The 22,245-nt window shown below is 49.4% G+C and overlaps 2 protein-coding genes across 3 annotated transcripts; one reads left to right on the top strand and one right to left on the bottom strand.

Annotated features, from left to right (window-relative positions):
* The first annotated feature begins 371 nt into the window (after positions 1-371).
* Positions 372-8,309, top strand: LOC133129196 (PHD finger protein 13-like). Of its 2 annotated transcripts, XM_061243121.1 has the most exons (5): positions 372-1,064; positions 3,123-3,215; positions 3,718-4,600; positions 5,659-5,703; positions 6,166-8,309. In XM_061243121.1, exons 1-5 carry the CDS (start codon positions 1,053-1,055, stop codon positions 6,390-6,392), a joined length of 1,260 nt encoding a protein of 419 aa, XP_061099105.1. In that variant the 5' UTR covers positions 372-1,052; the 3' UTR covers positions 6,393-8,309. The 2 variants fall into 2 exon arrangements, with proteins under 2 accessions (XP_061099105.1, XP_061099106.1); XM_061243122.1 differs by lacking the exon at positions 5,659-5,703.
* A 1,394-nt stretch (positions 8,310-9,703) lies between these two features.
* On the bottom strand, positions 9,704-20,553 carry LOC133128444 (solute carrier family 12 member 9-like). Its single transcript, XM_061241970.1, has 13 exons — positions 20,013-20,553; positions 19,641-19,775; positions 18,774-18,911; positions 16,540-16,845; positions 15,883-15,990; positions 15,127-15,238; positions 14,605-14,762; positions 14,098-14,180; positions 13,051-13,175; positions 12,758-12,950; positions 12,091-12,265; positions 11,602-11,748; positions 9,704-11,148 (listed from the first exon to the last, which is right to left on the bottom strand). Exons 1-13 carry the CDS (start codon positions 20,212-20,214, stop codon positions 10,232-10,234), a joined length of 2,799 nt encoding a protein of 932 aa, XP_061097954.1. The 5' UTR covers positions 20,215-20,553; the 3' UTR covers positions 9,704-10,231.
* Between the last annotated feature and the right edge of the window lie 1,692 nt (positions 20,554-22,245).

The following is a 22,245-nucleotide window of genomic DNA, read 5'->3' as shown; positions in this document are numbered from 1 at the left end:
TCATATTATTTCATAGCACAATCAAATTCAGACAGTTTAATCCTCTGCGTAAACTCATAAAAAACCCAAACAAGATCAGCAAAGCAGACTTGAGCCATTCTGCTAGTGCATGGACGTCCCAAAAATTGTGCGCCGGGGGGGGTCACCCATTTAATTGCGAGTTACGTCTTTTTTATGATTATTTTCATGTATAAAATGAGGTTTTAGACACATATTAATACTACAAAATGGGCAGTTTACATATGATAATTGTGCGCTAATCATTTCCCACTCAAATATTTGTGAACGCATTTGTAGGCACCCCTCTGCCTTGGGTTAAATGGCCCTATTCTGCTAGGCGGAGTGAAGCCACTAAAACAGCTCGTGCGATGCCGTGTGTGGCGTTATTATAATTGTAGCTTTCCATCTCGTAAAAGTGTGTTGTCTCAGATGCAGGGATCATAAAAAAAAAAGTAATGGGGATAATGACAGATATTTGAATGCTGATTTATCTTCCGTCACTGGGATACTGCCTTCGATTGTGTATTATTTTGTGCATTTAGATCGTTTTTTTTGTCTTTCTGCAAGTGAGTTTTTCTGTTTTGGTATCAGCTTGCACGCAAGCGAGTGACACGACTGGAATGTCGACACAACGTGCCGTCATTTAGAGGTTATTTTTGACATTTTAGTTAGATTTTATCGATCGCACAGTGAATGCATACATATTTTTTTGCTTTAGTCCGCTCGGACGTGGTCGTAGATTAGACGTAATAGCCAGTATGGCTATGTTAACGTTGGTCTAAAGTAATTCTGGAAAGCGCAACTGTAAGTTCTCCTGGCTCTATATTGATTAGTTCTGAAATATGTCTGCCTTTTCTTTTTAACTTCGTCGTATTTTAGATAAGCAGAATACGCTATAAATCGATTTGTCAGATATGAGACACGGTGTAGCCTGTTAGCTATTGTGTCACCACCTGAACTTGCAAAAACTCGGACTCTAGATCGTGTTAGCTACTTAATCAAGGATCTGAAGTGCGGAACAAACTGTTCTGGACCTTTCTTTGGAACTGACAATGATAACACAGGTAAGCATTTGTTATGAACTTCGGTAGGCTACGTCTACAATTGTCATGTCAAAACAATTGGTTGGGGGCACGGTTGGCTATGCGACTCTTTCGTGTCCTGTAGGCTAGGCTACGCAGAAAAAGGGAAAATAACCGGTGCACTGTCCTCGAGTAGCGATATTGACGTTATGTTCGTCGGTCACTGCAAAGTGTATATGAGTTCAGTAAGAGGTTTTTTGAATGCACCAACGCTTGGTTATTTGTCTTACGTCAAGTTTGTGTTAAATTCTATAGATTTTGAGGAACTGTTAACTAATTTTTAAACATGTAGCCTAAGTTAATTGCTCATGGTAGACTTTTTCCTCAAACAAAATCAGTATTGTTGGTGTGTGGCGAACATGCATCAAAAAGGGATCTGCATTGATGAGACACTGAATACATCGAATGTTTAGATATATTTTTCGACTGTCTAATTTGTCATTGGGCTGTCGTGGACGTCTCAATAACGACAGGTTAAGTACCATCGTCGCCATCTTTAGAGAAAAGAGGGATTTATGTTTAAAGATGTCAGCAAATGGGAGTAGGCGAGGTTACGTTTAGCCTGTGTGCATAGATGCACTGGACTTGGTATCTGTAAGCGAATTTAAAATAACAAATAGTCTTAATGACATTGACAGTGCGTGAATACAAGTTAAGCATTTTGTAGATCTCCACCTCGAGACTGATGTACCTGTTTCTTTGTGTTAGTTCATTTGTCACGCGAATTTTGTTTTAGGACGACTGCCCCCTTCAACAATTCCTCTCCGTAGTAACCTACCAAATGTTAGGCTACTTACACTGCCACGATATGACAAATATAAACATAAAATTGTAATGCTCTTATAGGTCAACAATACCAAAGTACAGGTAGCATAGCATATGCTACAGTGAAAATCCTTGCATATTAGCTATCAGCCAAGTGTATAAAAGTATAGGCTATTGAAGTTTATGAATTTCCGATTTCTGTCCAGCGTTTCTGCACGCGCTGAAGACAAAGGATATACAGCTAGCTTCACTTTTCGGAGGGAGGGAGGGGGGGATTGCTTGTATGCACATTTGAAGTTTAGCCTATAGAAAACTATTACGTTGTTTTATTTACTGTAATACACTTTTAAACTGTAATATGCAATATGCTTTGTAGCATCGTAGACTATGCTACTTCTGTTACCCTCTTCTAAGCCAATCAACCATTTTTTCGTCTGTATAAAACTGGCAGAAAAACAAAAGACAGATAGTTGAAGGAAATATGATTTTTATGAGGTTGTGTGATCATGAATATGAAAAGGCATGGACTCGAATTCCGTCACATCGTCGCAAGTTTGGTTTTTGACAATACTCGATAAAGATCCTAATAATAATTTGACACGCCCGATATCTGACAAAAAAAGGTCGTCTACAGTTTGACGTGTTCAGCAGAACATCAAGAATCAATGCATTTTTTTTGGTAAGCAAGTCTAATAAGTCTAGCTACTCAAACGGCTCCACGAAAGTCTGATGACCTCGTATCATTCGACGAAGAGACCTCCGAGAATTGGGGAAGCTAACAAGCTGCGGCGTAACCGTAACAACCTTCGGTATGAAATGAAATACAAAGTAACGAACAGGTTGTAAATACTGATGCATGAGCTGTTTTGAAAGGCTAATTCGTTGAGCCTTGCTTTCTTTGTCTATAAGCATTGCCCACAGGGTCGTCCGAATCGACGCGCACGAAAGAAGAATACTAGCCTAAGATTGCAGTTCGCTCACTAATCAGATCTGTGGCTTATGTAACACTTACAGCCCGGGTTGTTGAATGATGAGTCGCAGTATTGAGAACCCCCCCCGTGGCTCAGACACCGCCCACCGTACGCTGCTCGGGTACACCGTGAGCGCGCTTTTCAAGAGTGCAGCGAGCGAGCTCACGTATCTGGCTACTGCGCGCCCCCTACGCTCGTCGCGCTTTGTTCGGGGAAACATGCATGTGCGTTTGACACTTGACTCTTTCATAACTGCGGTCGTCTCGGTGAGAATCATGCAGTTGTCATTGGATTGTTTCCACAGCCGCCGATGAAGAGAAGGCGCACCGTCGAGGACTTCAACCAGTTCTGCACTTTTGTGTTAGCCTACGCTGGTTATATCCCCCAACCAACTGAGGTAGGCTGCTGTTGGCTACCATCAGTCAATCCAGTTAGTACACAGACTCAGAATTGTTATGTTAACGTTGCAATGTATAACTAGTTGTCATCGTGTCACATGCAAAAATAGTATATATAATATAAGAAATAGTAAACGTTTATTTTTTTACGTTTTGCAGAATGTTTTGCATAGCTGTAGGAGTTAAATTAGGAGAAAGAGATAATTCACTCTCTGGGCATATTATTTAAATTTTACTGTATCTTTTATTGGCCCTTTGATTGAATTTATTTTAACCGTTGCAGTTTCTTGAAGTGTAATTTATGTAAATTATATTCTGCTACACACAAAACTCTGGACAAATCTAAAACGTATAATAAAACTGAAATATATATATTTAAAAAAAGAAAGAAATGTAACTATCCCTTTTTAGAATCCCAATTAGAATGAAATTTATTTTAATCCATATAAGTCATTTGGATTTTCAGCTGAGCTCTGAATGTTGTTCTGTCTCCCCCTACAGGAATGGCAGTGTAACAACAGGTTACCACGGGACAGCCCACTCCACAGTGAAGGCCGGGCCTCTCCTTCTTCTTCTTCTTCTTCTTCCTCCTCCTCCTCCTCCTCCTCCTCCTCCTCTTCCTCCTCCTCCTCTTTCCCTGATTTGCTGTGTGGCCCCGGCCTGGCTAAGAGGGCCGGAGCGGCGCAAGGGAAGACGCGCGAAAGCGGGAAGAGGAGGAAACGGAAGGAGGCCGGGTCGCACGAGGACCCCGCAAGGCCCCGCAAGGGGATCGCGAAGCCCCCCAAAGCCGAGGTGTCCCCCAAGAAGCCGGCCCACCAGACGCCCCAGTTCCAGTGGAGAAATGTCGCCTTTCTCCGGGACGCCCCCCGCCCAGGGGCCGAGGTCACCCCTGCCCTGCCTCTACCGGGGCCCCCGCCCGGCGCACGAGATTGTGGGCCGGCCGCGAACCCCGAGCCGAAACCGCAACCCGCCCAGGACCCCGAGGGCCGTCGCACTCCGACAGAGTCCGCAGCGAGCCCGCCGGACCAATCCGTGCCTCCGCCCCGCTTCGTGGGCCCCGCCCCTCGCCCCCTCGGCCAATCCGAGGAGAGGCCCGCCGTTGCCGTCGCCGCCGCCGACGTCACTCCCGCGCCCGTCAGGCGCAACCAGTGGGAGGGGCCGTGGGACCCGTCCGCCGCCAGGGAGACCGCGCGCGTGCGGGCGGGGGAGTGGGACGGCCGCGCCCAGGGGGAGGGCGAGAGGGAGGAGAGGAGAGGGAGCGGGAGAGACGGCAGGAGGACGGAGGAGGAGAGCGGGGGGACGGACATTCTGCGGCTGGTGATCGAGCGGTGCCTCGCCCGGCACGCCCTCGACGACCAGGACACTGGTTACCACAGCGACGGAGGTAGCGACACGGACGCGCGCTCTATGACCGCCTCCGGTCAGTGCTCTTTCGCTCCACCTCTCCTCTCCTCCTTTTCTCTCTCCACCTCTCCTCTCCTCCTGTTCTCTCTCCACCTCTCCTCTCCTCCTGTTCTCTCTCCACCTCTCCTCTCCTCCTGTTCTCTCTCCACCTCTCCTCTCCTCCTGTTCTCTCTCCACCTCTCCTCTCCTCCTTTTCTCTCTCCACCTCTCCTCTCCTCCTGTTCTCTCTCCTCCTCTCCTCGCTTGCTCACTTCTCTGCTGCTCTTGTCTGTTTTTCTCCACGCTTTTCTCACTCCATCAAACTTTTAACGTCAGGTCTCAGTCCTCAGTCAAGTCAGTTCATAGTAACAGATGGGTTACAGTTCATACCAGAGGTCACCGACCCTGGTCTTGCAGAGCTACTGGGTCTGCTGGTTTTCGCTGTTAATCTGCACTTAATTCATCAATTAGAGCAGATGATTACACAGCCAACTCGCCTCACCTGGTTACCTGCGTCTCAACAGGGTGCTGATTTTAAGGTGAAAACAAAAACCAGCAGACCCAGTAGCTCTCCAGGACCAGGGTTGGTGACCTCTGGTTTATACTGTATAGCAACCGCCGTCTCCCAATCCCAAAAAATGCTTGACTGGGAAGATTATAGACATGGTTGTATTATATCACATTACATTACTTGCTTAACAGTCTTTAACTTTAACTTGCTAACTGTCTTTATTCAGAGTGAACGTTTCTCACACGCTGTCCCATTTATGCAGAAGTCCCTTCAAACACACATGACTTTTGCTCAGTGTATTAGTCAATAACAGGGTGTGCTGGCTTTCGTTGTTACTCAGCACTGAATTAAATTAAATTAAATTAAATGAAAGCAGTCGATTACACAGTCAACTCGCCTCACCTGGTTTCTTGGGTCTGAATCGGTTGCTGGTATTAAGGCGGAAACAAAAACCAGCGGCTCTCCAGGACCAGGGCCACCGACCCCTGGTCTGTAATGATAGTCAGTTCAGCAGGGATGTTGACATTCTTTTCCCTGCTGTGTTCCAGCTAACAGTACAGAGGACATGTCTGGCGGTCCGGGTCAAATGGAAGGTAAGCTTGTGGCCTCGTTCGTAAGCCCAAGTGTGCAGCTTCGCTTGCGGAGGGCCCCTGTATATGCCAGCCTCTTTCTTCCAGCTTAGTTTTCAGAACTGAGCATCAAAAAAGAAAGCAGCCTGTAGCGTAGTGGTTAAGTTACATGACTGGGACCCGCAAGGTCGGTGGTTCGATCCCCGTGGTTCGATCCCCGGTGTGGCCACAGTAAGATCCGCACAGCCGTTGGGCCCTTGAGCCCTTGAGCAAGGCCCTTAACCCTGCATTGCTCCAGGGGAGGATTGTCTCCTGCTTAGTCTAATCAACTGTACGTCGCTCTAGATAGGAGCATCTGCTAAATGCCAATAATGTAATGTAATGTAATGTAGCAATGCTAATTGAATAATTGTTTGGGCTAATTGAATAATAATTAAAGTGTGATGACCGATGACTTCCCCTTCTGCCCCTCTCTCCCCCCCACAGAGGAGGACTCGTGGGACCTGATCACCTGCTTCTGCATGAAGCCGTTCGCGGGACGTCCCATGATCGAGTGCGGCGAGTGCGGCATCTGGGTGCACCTGTCCTGCGCCAAGATCCGCCGCGCCCACGTGCCCGACGTCTTCACCTGCCAGCGCTGCCGCGACGCCAAGCAGACCATCCGCCGGTCCGGCCGCGCGCGGGCGGGCCCCCGGAAACGCTTCAGCGAGTAACGCCCCCCCCCCAAAAACGCTTCTGGGGGGTAACGCTCCCCTCCACCCCCCTCCCCCGGACCCCTGCAGCCCTATACCAGGGGGCCTACTGCCCTATACCAGGGGGCCTACTGCCCTATACCAGGGGGTCTACTGCCATATACCAGGGGGCCTACTGCCCTCATCTCGGACCGTTCCTCAGCACTTTTTTTTACCGTTCACACGCCTTCTCCAGTCGGGCTGCCCGGCCTGACTCCTGGAGCTCCACCGTCCCGTAGGTCAGGTGTGCGGATCCGTTCCGGGATTTAATTTTACGATTCACGGTGCGGCTGCAGTCTGCGAGGGTGTCCTAAGGATTTCACTGTGCCACAGTGAAAAAACCGGCACACAAAACACACAAACACACAAAACACACAAACGGGCACACAAAACACACAAAAACCGGCACACAAAACACACAAACACACAAAAACCGGCACACACAATGGCCCCTCCAGGACTGGAGTTGTGCAACCCCCCCCCCCCCTGTAGGTTTACACTCACACAACCCTGACACGGCACACCTCATTCAACAGTTGCCGCATATTAGGGGCTAATTAGCATCAAGCTGCTAATTGGTAGAAACAGGTGTGCCGAGTCAGCGCCGGAATGAGAGCCGTCAGGACGGCAGATCTCTGGGAGCGGGGCTGGGCAGCCCCCCGCTTTGAAGACACTTAACAGACGAGTCTTCTCCTGAGCGACTTCGGCAGCTGGTGTACTTTTCACACAGTATCCGTTTACAGTATACAGCTGGATCTATACGGAAGGCCATTGAGGCCAAGCGCCTCACTCAAGTGTACAAAAGCGGTGTCCTGCGTGGGAATTAAGACTTTTAGGCAACGAGTTCCCAGTTCCCTACCCCGTTATACTCCACCACAGCCCACTTTATACGACGTTTTGACTGACTGAAGCAGTGGACTGCGCGGTAAGCTCACCTGGACTCCTGGTTCGTAGCTGGGTGCTGATGTCATGGTGAAAACAGAACCCCAGCTGTCCCCGCAGCTCTCCAGGACCCTGTTTTTACTCACCAGACACTCAGCACTTGTGGTTTTTTTTTTTTTTTTTTTTTTTCTCCAGTCCTCTAAATTTGTAACTCCCAAGAAGTTTCAGCCGGGTAACTAAGAGTCTCTGGTGCTGTAGTGACCCTTTCAGGAGCAGGTTTAATTTTTGGAACGTTTTTGGAAAAGACCATGTTCTAGAACTTCGATTGCCAGTGGGGATCGTTACATCAGCATTAGAATGTTCACTTAAGGACATTGTAATCCCTTATTTGGGACCTCACACCTTAATGGGTTGAAGTACAAGACCATCCATTGCCACAGTACTATCCTGCATTGTAAATTTCTGCATTTCTTTTTTACTTGGCTCTCCAACAGTCTCGCTGCCCTTTGACCAGCAATGCATTTCCCCCCATTCTGTAAATACTGTGCCCAGCTGTATTTCAACTGCAGAACCTGGGAAACCCTGTGAGCAACAACAGCATCCGATTGGACACAGCAGGCACGACGTGTTTCATGCGCATCATAAAGAGTCTTCCGGTCGCTATGGTGCTGTCTCACAATGAAAGATTCCATTGGTCTCTGAACCACCCCGCGCTAAAGGGCTGAACTTTCTCCTGTGTCCGTGACCTCTGACCTCTCCCGTCACCACCACCACCACCACCACCCCCCCGTCACTCCACTACACGGGGGGAGGGGCGTGTTCACAGAAGCCCCTGAAATGTATTTGGACAGATGGGTGTCGCGGTTTTATGATCCGTCCTCGGTCTCGTCTGGTCTCGCACTGTACGACGCACGGCTCTCCCTCCAGGTGCAAGATGGACATGTACAAAGAAAACCTGTAAATAGTTTTTTTGTTTCTGGTTCTTAAAAGTTCTATAAATAAAAAGTGACAAAATGAGTTGTGTGGGCTGTGGATAATAAGGCGGTGTGGGGGTGGTGGGGGGTGGTGGGGGGGGGTGCAGTGAGCTGTGAGCTCGTCTCCGGTTCACAGTTAGCAGTACTTCACCAGTCAGTAAATCTCAACAGGAAGCGGGTTAATGATCGTTTCCCAGCAGCAACAACAACTCCAGAGGCAAACGTGCACGTTTTTGGCTATAAAACCGGGCAGTGAAACCGTGTTTTTCCTTTACCAATAACCCTGGCTGTGACAGACACACAAAACACCATACACATGAGCAGGACCCAGGATCACAGAGTTAAACCAGGTTGGCATTTCATGAAGCTGGTCCACTAAACTGAACTTCTTTGCGGAGTAAAACCCGGAACAGCCATTTTTTACTTCCGTGTTGCATAGTTCATGGAGTTCCAGAAATCAAGCATCGGGAGTTAACCAGCTTTGTGAAATACCCCCCCGGAACCCTCCCAAATGAGTTGTCCAGCCAATCCTGCATCAGCCACCAGGTAGAGTGGCCGGTCCGGTTTCAACCCCCCCGTCTGTCCACTGGTCATAGCCTCGAGCTGGACGCCCATTTAAAATCCATATAAATATTAAATTAACAAATTGGCCACATTGGTTGTATTCAAACATCTTCGCATTCATTAACCTGCGCGCATTAATGTACCAGAAAATGGTTTAATATAAAAACATAAATGGCTGAGAAAGAGCAGAACCATCACAGAGCCCTTCAGGGGTGTGAGGAGCACACTACAGCCCTATTGGTTCGGGGGCGCAATTTTCAGTTTTTATTCTGGTTCCGCTGAATCCTGCAGTTGTGACCTTGTAATTATGAAGGCACCAGCTGCGTTCCACGTAGTTCAGCCATTCAAAGTATGAAGTGAATGGGCTCCAAGCAGATGCAAAATTGGAAAGGCTGTATTTTTGCTTTTAACATATTTATGTAAAACTTCAGACATTCAGAGAGCGATAAACATTTGACAAACTCATGTAATAGGAGTCAGTCGGAACCATCACTTCTTAGGTTCCTCATTTCTGGGATAATAGAAGTGGCCACCCTAGCCCCAGGTCTGCAGTGGTTACGTAAACTTAAAGGTACAATAGGTCATTTCTGACTTCTAACGGTCAAGAGGGGAATAGCAGCAACGAACACCTTCAAACCACAACACTATTTATCCCTCCCCCTTCTCTGTAAACACGCTGATGTTGAAACTGCATTGGCTGTGGCAATTAGAACCAATTTTCCACCAATGAGCTCAAATAGTACAGCTATACGATGAATGCCGGTCCATCAACTGCATATTTTCAAACCCAAATTTAAGGACTAGAACCACAGGCAGAGGGAGAGTCAACATGTGTGAGCCTCTGTCAACGCTAGGAAGGGACTTACAATGGTCTTGTAACAACGTTTGTACCTTTAATACTGCACAAGGGCATAATCTCAGATCAGGTTTCCCATCCCACCCTTTACATACCATATCTAACACCATTGGATTTTCAGCCTCGCCCATTTCTACAATTGGATTCAACGGCAGCTGAACTGGCCCCAGAGCAGTTCAGAAAACCCTGGCATTGCAGAACAGGCAACTCCAGAGACGGCAGTATTCAGCCGGTCAGAGGAACACAGGAACACATTAAAACATCCATTTTATTAAATTGTAAACTTTTTTTTTTTTTTCTTTAAAAAAAGTGCACACATGACAATGTTCAATACCAGTATCAACTACTATACAATAAAAAACAGCAACAGAACAGACAATCGACAAGACAGTAGTGGGTTGAAGACTTGCAGCCTTCTACTTCCATTGGGATTGTAGACAATCCACAAGTAATGGTCTTCTCTTCCCAGCGCTAGTGTCAGTAGCAGCATTAACAGGACAAACGCCTCTTCCCAGCCACGATTTACACCCATGTCATGGCAGAGGTCAAAGGTCAGTGCTGATGACGGGAGCGACTCCGTGGATGAGCAGGGTGGGGCCCATGTCCTGGGTCAGCAGGTCCAGCTGGCGCAGATAGGCGGGGTACCGCCGGGTGTCAGCCGGCGGGCGGGGCAGGTAGAGGAAGCGCACGGCAGGGGGAGGGTGGGCCTGACCCAAAACCAGCTGGTTCACCGCCTGGAGGTACTCGTCCGTCAGCTGGGTGGCGTTGCTGGGGAAACCGCCGGCGTGGTTGCCCAGAACCTCGGACTCCTCCTCCCCGTCGGCGGCGGCGGCGGCGTCGTCGTCCTCGACGGCCCGGCCGCCCTCGCCCTCGCCCCGCCTCTGCCAGTGCAGCGCCACCACCTGGTCCCAGGCCACCGTGTGGATCTCCGCCTGGATCCGGAGGTCCCGCAGCAGCTGCTGGAGCTTGCCCTCGGAGCCCGGCAGGCTGCGGCCCTCCTCCACGCACAGGAAGAGGCGGAGCCGGGCCCCGCGCCACGCCCGCACCATGTTGAGCACGCAGGCCAGCTGCAGCAGGAACAGGCTGCAGGTGTCCACGTAGCTGCAGCTGTCGGGCCGCAGGAGGTTCACCGGCCACACGTCCACGAAGAGGCCCGCCCCGCCCCGCCGGCCCAGCGCCTCGCCGCGGTCGAACCGGCCGAAGTAGCGCGCCAGCGCCACGTTCTTCAGCATCTTCATGGCGTCGGCGATCACCGACACGTACTCCCGGGGCCCCAGCGCCCGCCCGCCCTCCCGGCCCCGCAGCGCCGGGAAGTGGAAGGAGGACAGCCGCTCCTCGGGGTCCTTCGGCTGGTGCAGGGTGTCCGTGGAGCCTCCCGCCAGCAGGGGGTTGTCCTGCAGGTTGTCCTGCGGGGAGCAGTCGTCATAGAAACCCAGGACAAGGGTGTTGGGCTTCATCCCACCTGCAAAAGGGCAACCGGTTTGGATTACGCTCATAATACCGAGCGCCGAAAACCACTAGCCATTATATCGAGTAAAACTACAGAATGGCACAATCCATGTGACATGAAGCGAGGTCTCAGACCACTGAACCCAATTTGCTGCCCATTCAGCAGAGCCCACCAATGGCATTATATTAAACAGCCAGCAGGTGGCACCAAACAACAATTGTGGGAGCAAGTCTCTACCCTCTTCCTAGTCAACCTCTGTGTGGGCAGGTTCTCAACATTACTCAGAACCTAAATGACCAATAAGAGGATTAGTCAACGCACTCATTTGCCTGGTTGTCGATTTAAAGTGAAGAGCCAGAATCTGCTTTCTAGCACAAAGCGGGATGATTGAGTTGGCTGGAGAACTGGAGTAAAACACAACTGAGGCTATAGGATACCAGGGAGAAGGTTTCCTGACCCGCTCACCCAGGCCGGAGATGAACAGCAGGTGCTGGACGCCGTGTCGGACAGAGTCGGACAGCGTCAGGTTGACGAAGGCCTTGATGTTGAGTTGGTCGACCAGCGAGAGCCAGGAATCATGGCGGGACTGCAGAGGGTCTGAAGGCAACGCATCTACAGGATAGACAGACGGATATGAGGGGGCACACAAAATGCATAATTTCCTCTACTAGCCTGCCCTCCCCCCACATACATCCAGATAACAGGAGATGAGTGGAGGGAAGGACACATGTGCCCCAGCCCAACCTAACCCTGCCCCCCTCATGCCCAGGTCTCCCAGCTCCACCCCTACCTCTGACCTCCCTCATACCCAGGTCTCACAGCTTTCTCCCCCCCCCCCCCAGCCCTGCCCCCCCCCCCCCAAACCCAGGTCTCCCAGCACCACGTGCCCCAGCCCTGCCCCCCTCATACCCAGGTCTCCCAGCTCCACATGCCCCAGCCCTGCCCCCCTCATACCCAGGTCTCCCAGCTCCACGTGCCCCAGCACGTAGAGGCCGCTCTTCTTGACGTCGTTGATGAAGGTGATGAGGCCGATGCTGCTGCGGGGGTTGGCCACCATCAGCAGGACCTGCGGCCGCCAGAACTTCACGTGGTCCTTCCGCACGTCCAGCATCAGCAGGTACTTGCGCACCTGGATGACGGCAAGGCACAAAAACAATTGGTGAAACCATTCGCTTGGGCGTGCAGTGGGCGCAGTCTTCACTTCTTATTCAAATTGCTTTATTTATTTTCCCCACTCCATGCAACTCTTCCCCTCGTCCTTATCTCACTCCTGAGAGCCACCTACTGGAGGATGCAAGGATGACTGAAGAATCAAGGCAAGTATTAGGCAAAAAGGAATGACCTTGCTCAGTCAAGCATCAGTTTGAAGCCACATCAATTAGATCCACAAGTTTAAACATTTAGACACTTTAATAAGTGCCCTTATGCAACCTTACTGGAGCATCAGAATTTAATGGATTGGAATGTCCCCCAATGACTTTCCAGGCAGAGTGAGGACACTAGGTCGGACCAAAGAAATAAAATAAAGTGATGGGAACGGCCTTAAAGATGGTGGCCCTCGATTTCTGGGTTCGGGTGAAGACCAAAGAGGAGGGTGGATAAAGCCATTGGAACCTGGTACCTGGTGGAAGATGAGGGCCTGGCTGATGTAGCCCCAGCTGCTGGTGGGGGACAGGTAGTGGATCATGAGCAGGAGCAGTAGCATGAAGGCTATGCTCGCCGAGGCGTAGATGGCGTTGATCAGGAACATCATGACCACGCACCCCACAATCCCCAGCACACAGGTGTGCCAGGTGAAGTACCGGAACGTTGGCCTGGGGGGCGGGGAGGGGGGACAAGAAATGCATTTTAGAACATGCAGATCTCCTGGGGGGGGGGGGGGTGTGTCACAGGTCAGAGGTCAAGGTGCAGTACCTGAAGTTGGGAGCAGAGGCCCACTCGAGTGCCAGACAGGCCAGGTCGACAGCAGCATAGACCAGCAGGAAAGAGATTGTGACGATGCTGGCAATGGTGTTCAACTGCCCGGCAAACAGAACCAGCTGAGGAGCCAAATTATGGTCTACATTTTAATCCGCAAATGTCCACCCACAATGTTCTTCAATTTCAGATTGCCCAGTCACATTCTTAAATGTTGCGCTTCAGTTTACGAACTAGAAATTTTTATTATTTTTTTTTTTAATATATATACACACAAACAGCCAAAGCACTCAAACCATTACACTCATTTAGCAGACCTATCCAAAACGACACGCAAAACAAAGTGCGAATACTCTCCACCGCCGCTAAAGGGCTACGTAGCACGTCAATTACATTTTTCAAGCACCGCCAGAGCTTTCGTCAGGCAGTTGCGAAGTTTCTCAGCCTGAACGGTGCGCCTCATTAGCCGCCCGACAGCAGCAGCAGTAGTCATGCGGGACGACACGGCCACGACGGGCCAGCTGGCACCGGTGCGTCGACACACCCCGTGAAACGAACGGCACCACTCCCAAAACACTGCAGAAAGTTGCCTGTGGCGAGGCGCCCGTCCCAACGTGCTGTGGGCCACTTAAGTCAGAACTGAATTGAACAGCCAACATTACAAAAGTGATTGGCTGTGGCCAGGTGATGCATTAACTTGGAGGATATTTGTGCGATTGTGGAAACAAAAGGATTAAATGAACCATCACACAAATTAAAAACAAGGTAAGGGATGCCTACCATGACATAAGCCATGTTAGATATTCTCCCCAGGAGATGACAAAATGTTCCAAAGCCCTCTGGTTATTTAACGCTTTAAAAGGTTAGAGATCAAATGTAAGGAAAATGTTCTTTCTAATGCCGAGGCCAATCACTACTTGCAACTGACAGCAAATGTTCTAGAGCAGATTTAGAATTGACAATTCGATTAACAAAAAAACCTAGTGTTGAAGTGTTGAAACATTTAGAAGTGTCATCACCAGCAGCCCATCTCTCACCGCTCACCTGCGCCAGAAACCAGGAAATGAGCACAGAGACCCAGGGGTTGCCACTCCGAGACGTCCTCTTGGCCAAGGACAGGACTCTGCCTGCAGGAGGATTTGGGAATTAGTCATTCAACTCCACCCTTTCATTTGAACTACCATTCATGCAAAGCCATAAACGAAGCCTTCCAGCTAAAACTACAGTGCATCCAAAACTGGAATGGACAGCAGCACACCACCGATTGGGGCAGGGTTAATGTCCAACCAATCCAGTACTTGTGCACACAGCAGACCTGGGTCAATCCCAAGATGGTTTTTGGATTAAAACACTTTTCCAAAAACGTTAGAGCTCATCAGGTGCATTGGATCCAATGAAACGCTCAGTGCAAACCCCAACTTCTGGTCCTCTTGGTTTGCTCAATTGTACCAGGAAAGATCAATCAAGCACAGACAATAACGTTAGACATTTGACCCAGGTGAGGTCAACGTGCACTGACTTTGGGGGCAGGAAGGGGCGCGTGAAGCTCACCCAACATGTTGTCCCGGGCCAGGGCGTACAGGATTCGGGACGCCCCAATCAGGTTGCTCATGGCAGCGGACAGGGTGGAGGAGTACACACCGATGAGGACGAAGGGCCGCCAGATGTTGATGTCCCGCAGGAAGCTGTAGTCCCCCCGCAACAGCACACTGGGGAGGGAGGGGGAGCGACGTTACTGCCCCAAATTTCCACCACAAACATCCCAAACACATGCTGTGATCCCAGGCAAAGAAAGTAAATGCGCACACAAAAATGCCCTACAACCAACCTAATTCATATCCCAAATGATACTACCCGCTTGCATCCATCATTCAGTTCCAGTCCCACGATTAATTGAATACCGCATTCTTCCGATTGTATCTGTATGGTCACGCTAGGACTCTTTTTCCATCTCCACTTCATTGTACGTTGCTCTGGATAAGAGCATCTGCTAAATGCCTTGTAATGTAAAGTAAAATTCATTAATCTTTTGTTAACGTTAACGTTTAGCTGGCCAGAGAAGAGTAGACTCACCGGTCACAGGAGCATGCCACCAACACACTCAGCAGGTTGTAAATGATGAAGGTGAAGATGACGGCAGTGATGGTCCCACGGGGAATGGAGTAACTGGGGTTCTTCAGGTCACCTGTGGACAAGGGACCCAGTAGGGGTGGAACAATAGGGGGTCAGAACCAGCCCCTGTCCCAACTCAAACCCTACAGTTGTCCTGCCTACCCCCAGCTACACCAGGAGGGTCTACAACAGGAGTTACCAACCCTGCTCCTGGAGATCTACAGTCCTGAAGGTTCTCATTTCAACCCCAATTGAGCGCATCTGAAGTGGTTGAATTATGCACGCTTTGTTAGGGTTGGAGTGAAATAGACAATAGATCTCCAGGAACAGGGTTGGTGACCGTTGGTCTACAACCTTAGCCCTGGAGAGCCAGCGTGCTCCACTAGGTCCTTGGTGTAATTTGGCACTTAAATTGATCAAATAAAGTGGATTAGTTTTGTGCATCTGGTTTTGTGCATCTGTACTGGTTGTCAATAAAAAATATGAAAACGGTTCACAGGGCCAGGATTGCGGACACCTTCAGCCACCCAATCAACCCTCTACCAACCCCTATGGCTAAAAACAAATCCTTGCATTCTCTACCCACCAACTGCACAGGTCACTGCCAAGAGACAACTATACTCAACTGATGTACCTGGCATTATTTAATAAAAAGACACAAGACAACCATCAATGTGAACACCAGCCATGAGACCCTCCAGCTTCTGTTTTCCTCACCCGACATGTTGGACCCAGCCATGATCCCGGTGCAGCCGTTAAACATGACCGCAAAGACGGTGGCGAAGGTCATCACGTTGCCCGTGGTGTAGTCCACCGTGTAACCAGCTATGGAAGGGGGGTGACAGAACAGTTCAAACCCAATTAACACCTTTTTTTAATCTGGGCCCCCAATTCATGAAGCAAGATTCCCAAGTTGACTGGATAAATAAATAATTAATAAAATGGTCCACAACACTGCTTGGTGAAATGGGGGCCCAGATCCATGAAGACATAAAAACAGCCATTCAAAAAAAAAAAAAAAAAAAAAAAAAAAAAAAAAAAAAAAAAAACCAACCACACAACACAGGCACACAGATGACAGCCATTCAAATAACAGGCTCACAAGCCTGGTGCATGCTCTCCAAGCCCACTCTCCAACACCCACCTCCTCAAATCAAGATGACATTTCCCCCCAAACCCCCTGGACGAACATAATGTAAATGTAATGCAATTAAAATAAAAAATAAAAAACTAACTAACACCACAACACCAAATATGTGCAGGCTTTTCAGTATGGGGCTGAAATCACACAGGTGCGAGAACGCAAGACACCTCCAGGCCGCCTAAACTCCACCTCCGCCCCCACCCCCTCCTCCTCCTCCTCCTCCTCCTCACCATCCAGGTTGCCTAGCAGCGTGCCCAGCTTGAACCCGGTGAAGTTGCCGCTGATCGGCCCAGAGGAGTTGGGCGAGGCCAGGGGGAGGAGCACCACCCTGGGCGCCACGGCGAAGAAGCTGACGAAGATGATGGCCAGCACCACCATGACGACGACGAAGATGAGGAAGGTGGCCCGGGCGTAGATGTGGGCGCCCACCAGGCACACCAGCAGGCAGAGGAGCAGGATGGCGGTCCCGTACAGGAGGGACCACCAGAACCCCACCGGCAGGACACGGGGGGCCCCCGTCACGGCCACCGCCCCGTCTGGAGGGGGGGAAAAGCCTAAATCTCATCGTCGCCACATTTTACATAACGGAGACGTTTACCCAAAGCGACATCACGGTGCACATCAAGGTCATGGATACAAACAACCGAACAGCTCAGAGAAGGTATAATTTTACATACGATTGGTTGCAAAAGTCATGAACATGTGGTGACCTGTAGTGTAGTGGTTAAGGTGCAGGACTGGGACTCGCAAGGTCGGTGGTTCTAATCCCAGTGTAGCCACAATAAGATCCGCACAACCGTTGGGCCCTTGAGCAAGGATCGTCTCCTGCTTATTCTAATCAACTGTACGTTGCTCTAGATAAGAGCGTCTGCCAAATGCCATTAACGGCATGTGTCGAACATACAAGGGACCAGACCTCTTTTGGCATTGATCATCCAAGGTAGAGCTTACTACACTTTTAAAGGGCCCATATTGTGGATGGTTATATTTCCCTTGCCATGTGGATTACAAAAGGAGTTGAAGGTGTTAGAAAAAAAATAATAAAATGAAAAAAATTTTAAAACCCACTGAAGGCTTCAGTCCAAATGAATACACATGAAGAAAATACCTCGAACAGATACAGCCCGGCTTGCCCATCCCTAACGCACGTGCAGGCTACAGCACATTAACTGAGTCATTTGGCAGACTTATCGGGGGTGACGTATAAAAGCGCAAAACAACCAGGGACAAGTGCGCTGAAAACCCCCTGATGGAAGTACGGTTACAAGTGCCAGAGTGAACCGACAACTCATATCATGGGGCGACATGGCTCAGGCGGTAAGAGCAGTCGTCTCATTGGCTCGGGCGGTAAGGGCAGTCGTCTCATTGGCTCGGGCGGTAAGAGCAGCCGTCTCATTGGCTCGGGCAGTAAGAGCAGCCGTCTCATTGGCTCGGGCAGTAAGAGCAGCCGTCTCATTGGCTCAGGCAGTAAGAGCAGCCGTCTCATTGGCTCAGGCAGTAAGAGCAGCCGTCTCATTGGCTCAGGCAGTAAGAGCAGCCGTCTCATTGGCTCAGGCAGTAAGAGCAGCCGTCTCATTGGCTCAGGCAGTAAGAGCAGCCGTCTCATTGGCTCAGGCAGTAAGAGCAGCCGTCTCATTGGCTCAGGCAGTAAGAGCAGCCGTCTCATTGGCTCAGGCAGTAAGAGCAGTCGTCTCATTGGCTCAGGCAGTAAGAGCAGTCGTCTCATTGGCTCAGGCAGTAAGAGCAGTCGTCTCATTGGCTCAGGCAGTAAGAGCAGTCGTCTCATTGGCTCAGGCAGTAAGAGCAGTCGTCCCATTGGCTCAGGCAGTAAGAGCAGTCGTCTCATTGGCTCAGGCAGTAAGAGCAGTCGTCTCATTGGCTCAGGCAGTAAGAGCAGTCGTCTCATTGGCTCAGGCAGTAAGAGCAGTCGTCCCATTGGCTCAGGCAGTAAGAGCAGTCGTCTCATTGGCTCAGGCAGTAAGAGCAGTCGTCTCATTGGCTCAGGCAGTAAGAGCAGTCGTCTCATTGGCTCAGGCAGTAAGAGCAGTCGTCTCATTGGCTCAGGCAGTAAGAGCAGTCGTCTGGCAGTTGGGAGGGTTGCCGGTTCGATCCCCCGCCTGGGCTGTCGAAGTGTCCCTGAGCAAGACGCCTACCCCCCAAATGCTCCTGACGAGCTGGTCGGCGCCTTGGCATAGCAGCCAATCGCTGTCGGTGTGTGAGTGTGTGTATGAATGGGTGAATGAGAAGCATCAATTGTACAGCGCTTGGGATAAAGGCGCTATATAAATGCCAACCATTTACCATTATATATAATATATATAATAACCAGATAAACGTACCAAGTAGCAATAGCAGTATCTAGAACACCGAGAATAGTAAAGCAACTACACAAGAGCAATGGTAACAGCATGTAGCATACATGGCCAACTCCACGTTACAGGGAGGCAGAGAGGGGAGGGTTTACCTTCAGGAACACCGAAGGACGCAATGACGGCCTCCACCAGGCCCAGCACGTAGAGGGAGCAGCCACACACGTTGGCGAAGAAGAACATGATCCCGATGCTGCCCCCGAACTCGGGTCCCAGGGCCCGGCTGATCATGTCTGGAGCAGGGAGCCGGGGTCAAGGGCCAACCGCACAGCATTTAGGGTGGGAGAAGACTAGACCAGGGCTGGCCCCAACCCAGTTCCTGAAGACCTGTCCGTACCACGGGTCAGGGACCATCAAGTCAGCGATCAAGGGCCGAGAACATCTGGCTTTGCATCCCGACTTCAGGCAAATGCTCGAGAAGTACTTTAGGGCAAATCGAGGGTTCGGTGCACAATGGGGGTACACAAGTGCCAGTTTCTGAATTTTACAGAAGGCAAAACAAAGGTTGTAAAGAATGGTTTTAACCCTTTATTTCAACATAGTTAAAGACGGCACGTCCCATCTTATGCCACTCAATAGATCAAGAACTTAAGATAATCAGCACACCCTGGTTATGGCTATGCAGTTTGTACATAACTCTGGATAAGAGCATCTGCCAAATGTCATAATGTAACGTGATAAACAATTTGTGCCAAAATGTTACAAGCACCTTGCACACCAAACCCTCAAATAAGTTTTATCACTGAAGTTTAAGGGTTGGCAGGGGTGGAGGGGTGGGGGTAAATAAATAAAATGAATAAAAATCAACCACCCCACTTTACCCCCAACGAGCCCAGAAAGTGTAACAGAAACATGGAATAGTGGGGAAAAGCAGGAAGCACCCCATCCCAAAACTGAACATGTGGCAGCTGGGGCATTCTGGGATTTTGGGGAAGGGTCTGCTACCGGGCACCGGAGGATACAGTAGGCTCCTCCGGCATCCAGCGCCCCGTTGGTGGAGATGGCGCAGATGGAGAGGACGGTCATGGTGATGATGAAATAGGCGATAAGGAACATGCCAACGGCCTGGTACAGACCAGCCTGTCCCACCAGGAAGCCTGCAGCCACGGAAAGAGACGCACGCACGCATACACAATGACAATCGGCAGGAAAATTAAAGCAGCACTAATGGATTCTTGACAGGCGTAAATATAACCGAAATCACCAAGAACCCATTTTGATTTTAATGAAAATGTACACGTAAGCAATAGCACTTCATAAAAAAAAAATTAAAAAAAAACCTTTTATAACTACATGGCCGGATAAACTGGGGGTAAAACAAATCATCCACTCACCAATTCTGAGAAAGACAACGACACTGAACATGGAGAGCAAAGTGGGAATCACCACACCGAAAAAGGTGGAGAGTTTCTGAGGCTGGTCGTTGGCCATTTTCCGGCGAGCGACTGCCGGTGATTTCTCGGGGGCAGGCAGGATTACCGAGTCGTGGACGCTAATGGACAGGCGATAATGTAGCAGTGGAGTCCGTTCCGTCATGGCGAAGGTATAAACGACGTTTTAAAAGAAGGAATTGATGAATACAAGCCTATAGACAACAAGTCGAAGTCCTGTACGATGAGAAGGGAGTTCACCACAACTAACTGACCTTTGTTCAAACAATATAAAAACAATAAAAAAGATTTGGCCGTGGGGAAAATTAACCCGGATTGTTTGAACACGGCGGACGTTGGGGAACATCAGCCTACACACACGACAGACCGTAAGATTTATTTAAATCCTAAACTATCACCAACCCGCAAGCCTGAGACTGCTGTCTATTTAATTAAAGTCGCTTGCAGCTAGGCGTTCCTCCCTACTTGTTCAGCCGGCAAGGTGGGCTGATCATGTGATATTTGTGGAGTTTTTGCGGGGTCTGGAATCATGTGATCCAAGCTTCTCTTCCAATCAAGTTGCATTGTTTCCGCGAACTCCAGGCTGTTGACAAGCCAGCTGATTGGAGATTTTCCACAGTCTTTGACAATTAAATTAATTTCCATATTGATTAGACTTTGCGTAGTTAAGTGTCTGCTTCGAGTTATTTGATGTAGCCTACATTTCGGCTATCGAACAGTCCTCGAACTCTTTATAAATAAACAATGAAAGTAATGTACTTTAAATCAAGTCGATCTAGCAAGCCTCTGTTATCCAGCTAATTTGATTTAACCACTTGGCATAAAACTGGTACCAAGTTTGGTCCAGTAGCGCCATCTGGTGACAGTTAAGATAAGTTTAATGATATTCCAGAGTAATACACGAACAGCTCAACAGACAAGTTATTTTTAATTGATAACAAGTGTTATTCTTATTTCACAGTGACAATATCGATCGATTAATAACTCATAAAACATGAATAGCAATCCCATAACGAAAACATTTTTTTATTTAATTGTCCCCGGACTGGAAGTGGAAGACGGAAGGTGAGAAACGGGAGCAATTTGATTGGCTCTAGCCAGTTTTGGCCAACATATACGGCAGTGGTTGAAATGGTGCGATAAGCTGCATCCATTTGAAGGCCCCCACCTTGCATGATTCCATGGCAGGGGTGCATAACTCCGGTGAAATGTGTAGCTGGTGTATACGCAAATGTTCGATCAAGATATCCATCCATCCATCCATCCATTATCTGAACCCGCTTATCCTGATCAGGGTCGCAGGGGGGCTGGAGCCTATCCCAGCATACATTGGGCGAAAGGCAGGAATACACCCTGGACAGGTCGCCAGTCTATCGCAGGGCACACACACCATACACTCACACACTCATACCTACGGGCAATTTAGACTCTCCAATCAGCCTAACGTGCATGTCTTTGGACTGTGGGAGGAAACCGGAGTACCCGGAGGAAACCCACGCAGACACGGGGAGAACATGCAAACTCCGCACAGAGAGGCCCCGGCCGACGGAGACTCGAACCCAGGACCTCCTTGCTGTGAGGCGGCAGTGCTACCCACTGCACCATCCGTGCCGCCTCGATCAAGATATGATTTAGCTAATTAAATAATTGAGAGCAGGCGTTGGCACAAATTCCTGAAATAGATCGGCCCTTGCTGTCACCCCCTGGTCCATGGAGTAGAAGGTAAATAAGCATAGGCTTGGTAGATCTAAACCAGTGGTCTCCAACCCTGGTCCTGGAGAGCTACTGGGTCTGCTGGTTTTTGTTTTCACCTTAAAAACCAGCACCAGGTTGAGACCTAGGTAAGCAGGTGAAGTGAGTTAACTGTGTAATCTGCTCTAATTGATTAAGTGCAGAGTAACGACGAAAACCAGTAGACCCCGCGGCTCTCCAGGATCAGGGTTGGCGACCACTGATGTACGTTCGGTGGTCATTTTATTCAGCATACCAGTTCATCAACTCATTAATGCATATGTAATCTGTAATCATGTAGCAGCAACTCTTATCCAAGTATACAGTCATGGTCAAGAGGTTCAGTTGTTGTTCAGACCAAGCATCAGAATAAAGAAGTGTGATCTAAGTGACTTTTACCATGGCATGATTGTTGGTGCCAGGCAGGATGGTTTGAGTATCTCAG

This window comes from Conger conger, chromosome 5 (genome assembly GCF_963514075.1).
Source record: "Conger conger chromosome 5, fConCon1.1, whole genome shotgun sequence".
Taxonomy (NCBI): Eukaryota; Metazoa; Chordata; class Actinopteri; order Anguilliformes; family Congridae; genus Conger; species Conger conger.
Note: the sequence above shows the minus strand (reverse complement) of the source record. Positions and strands in the feature narration are given on the sequence as shown.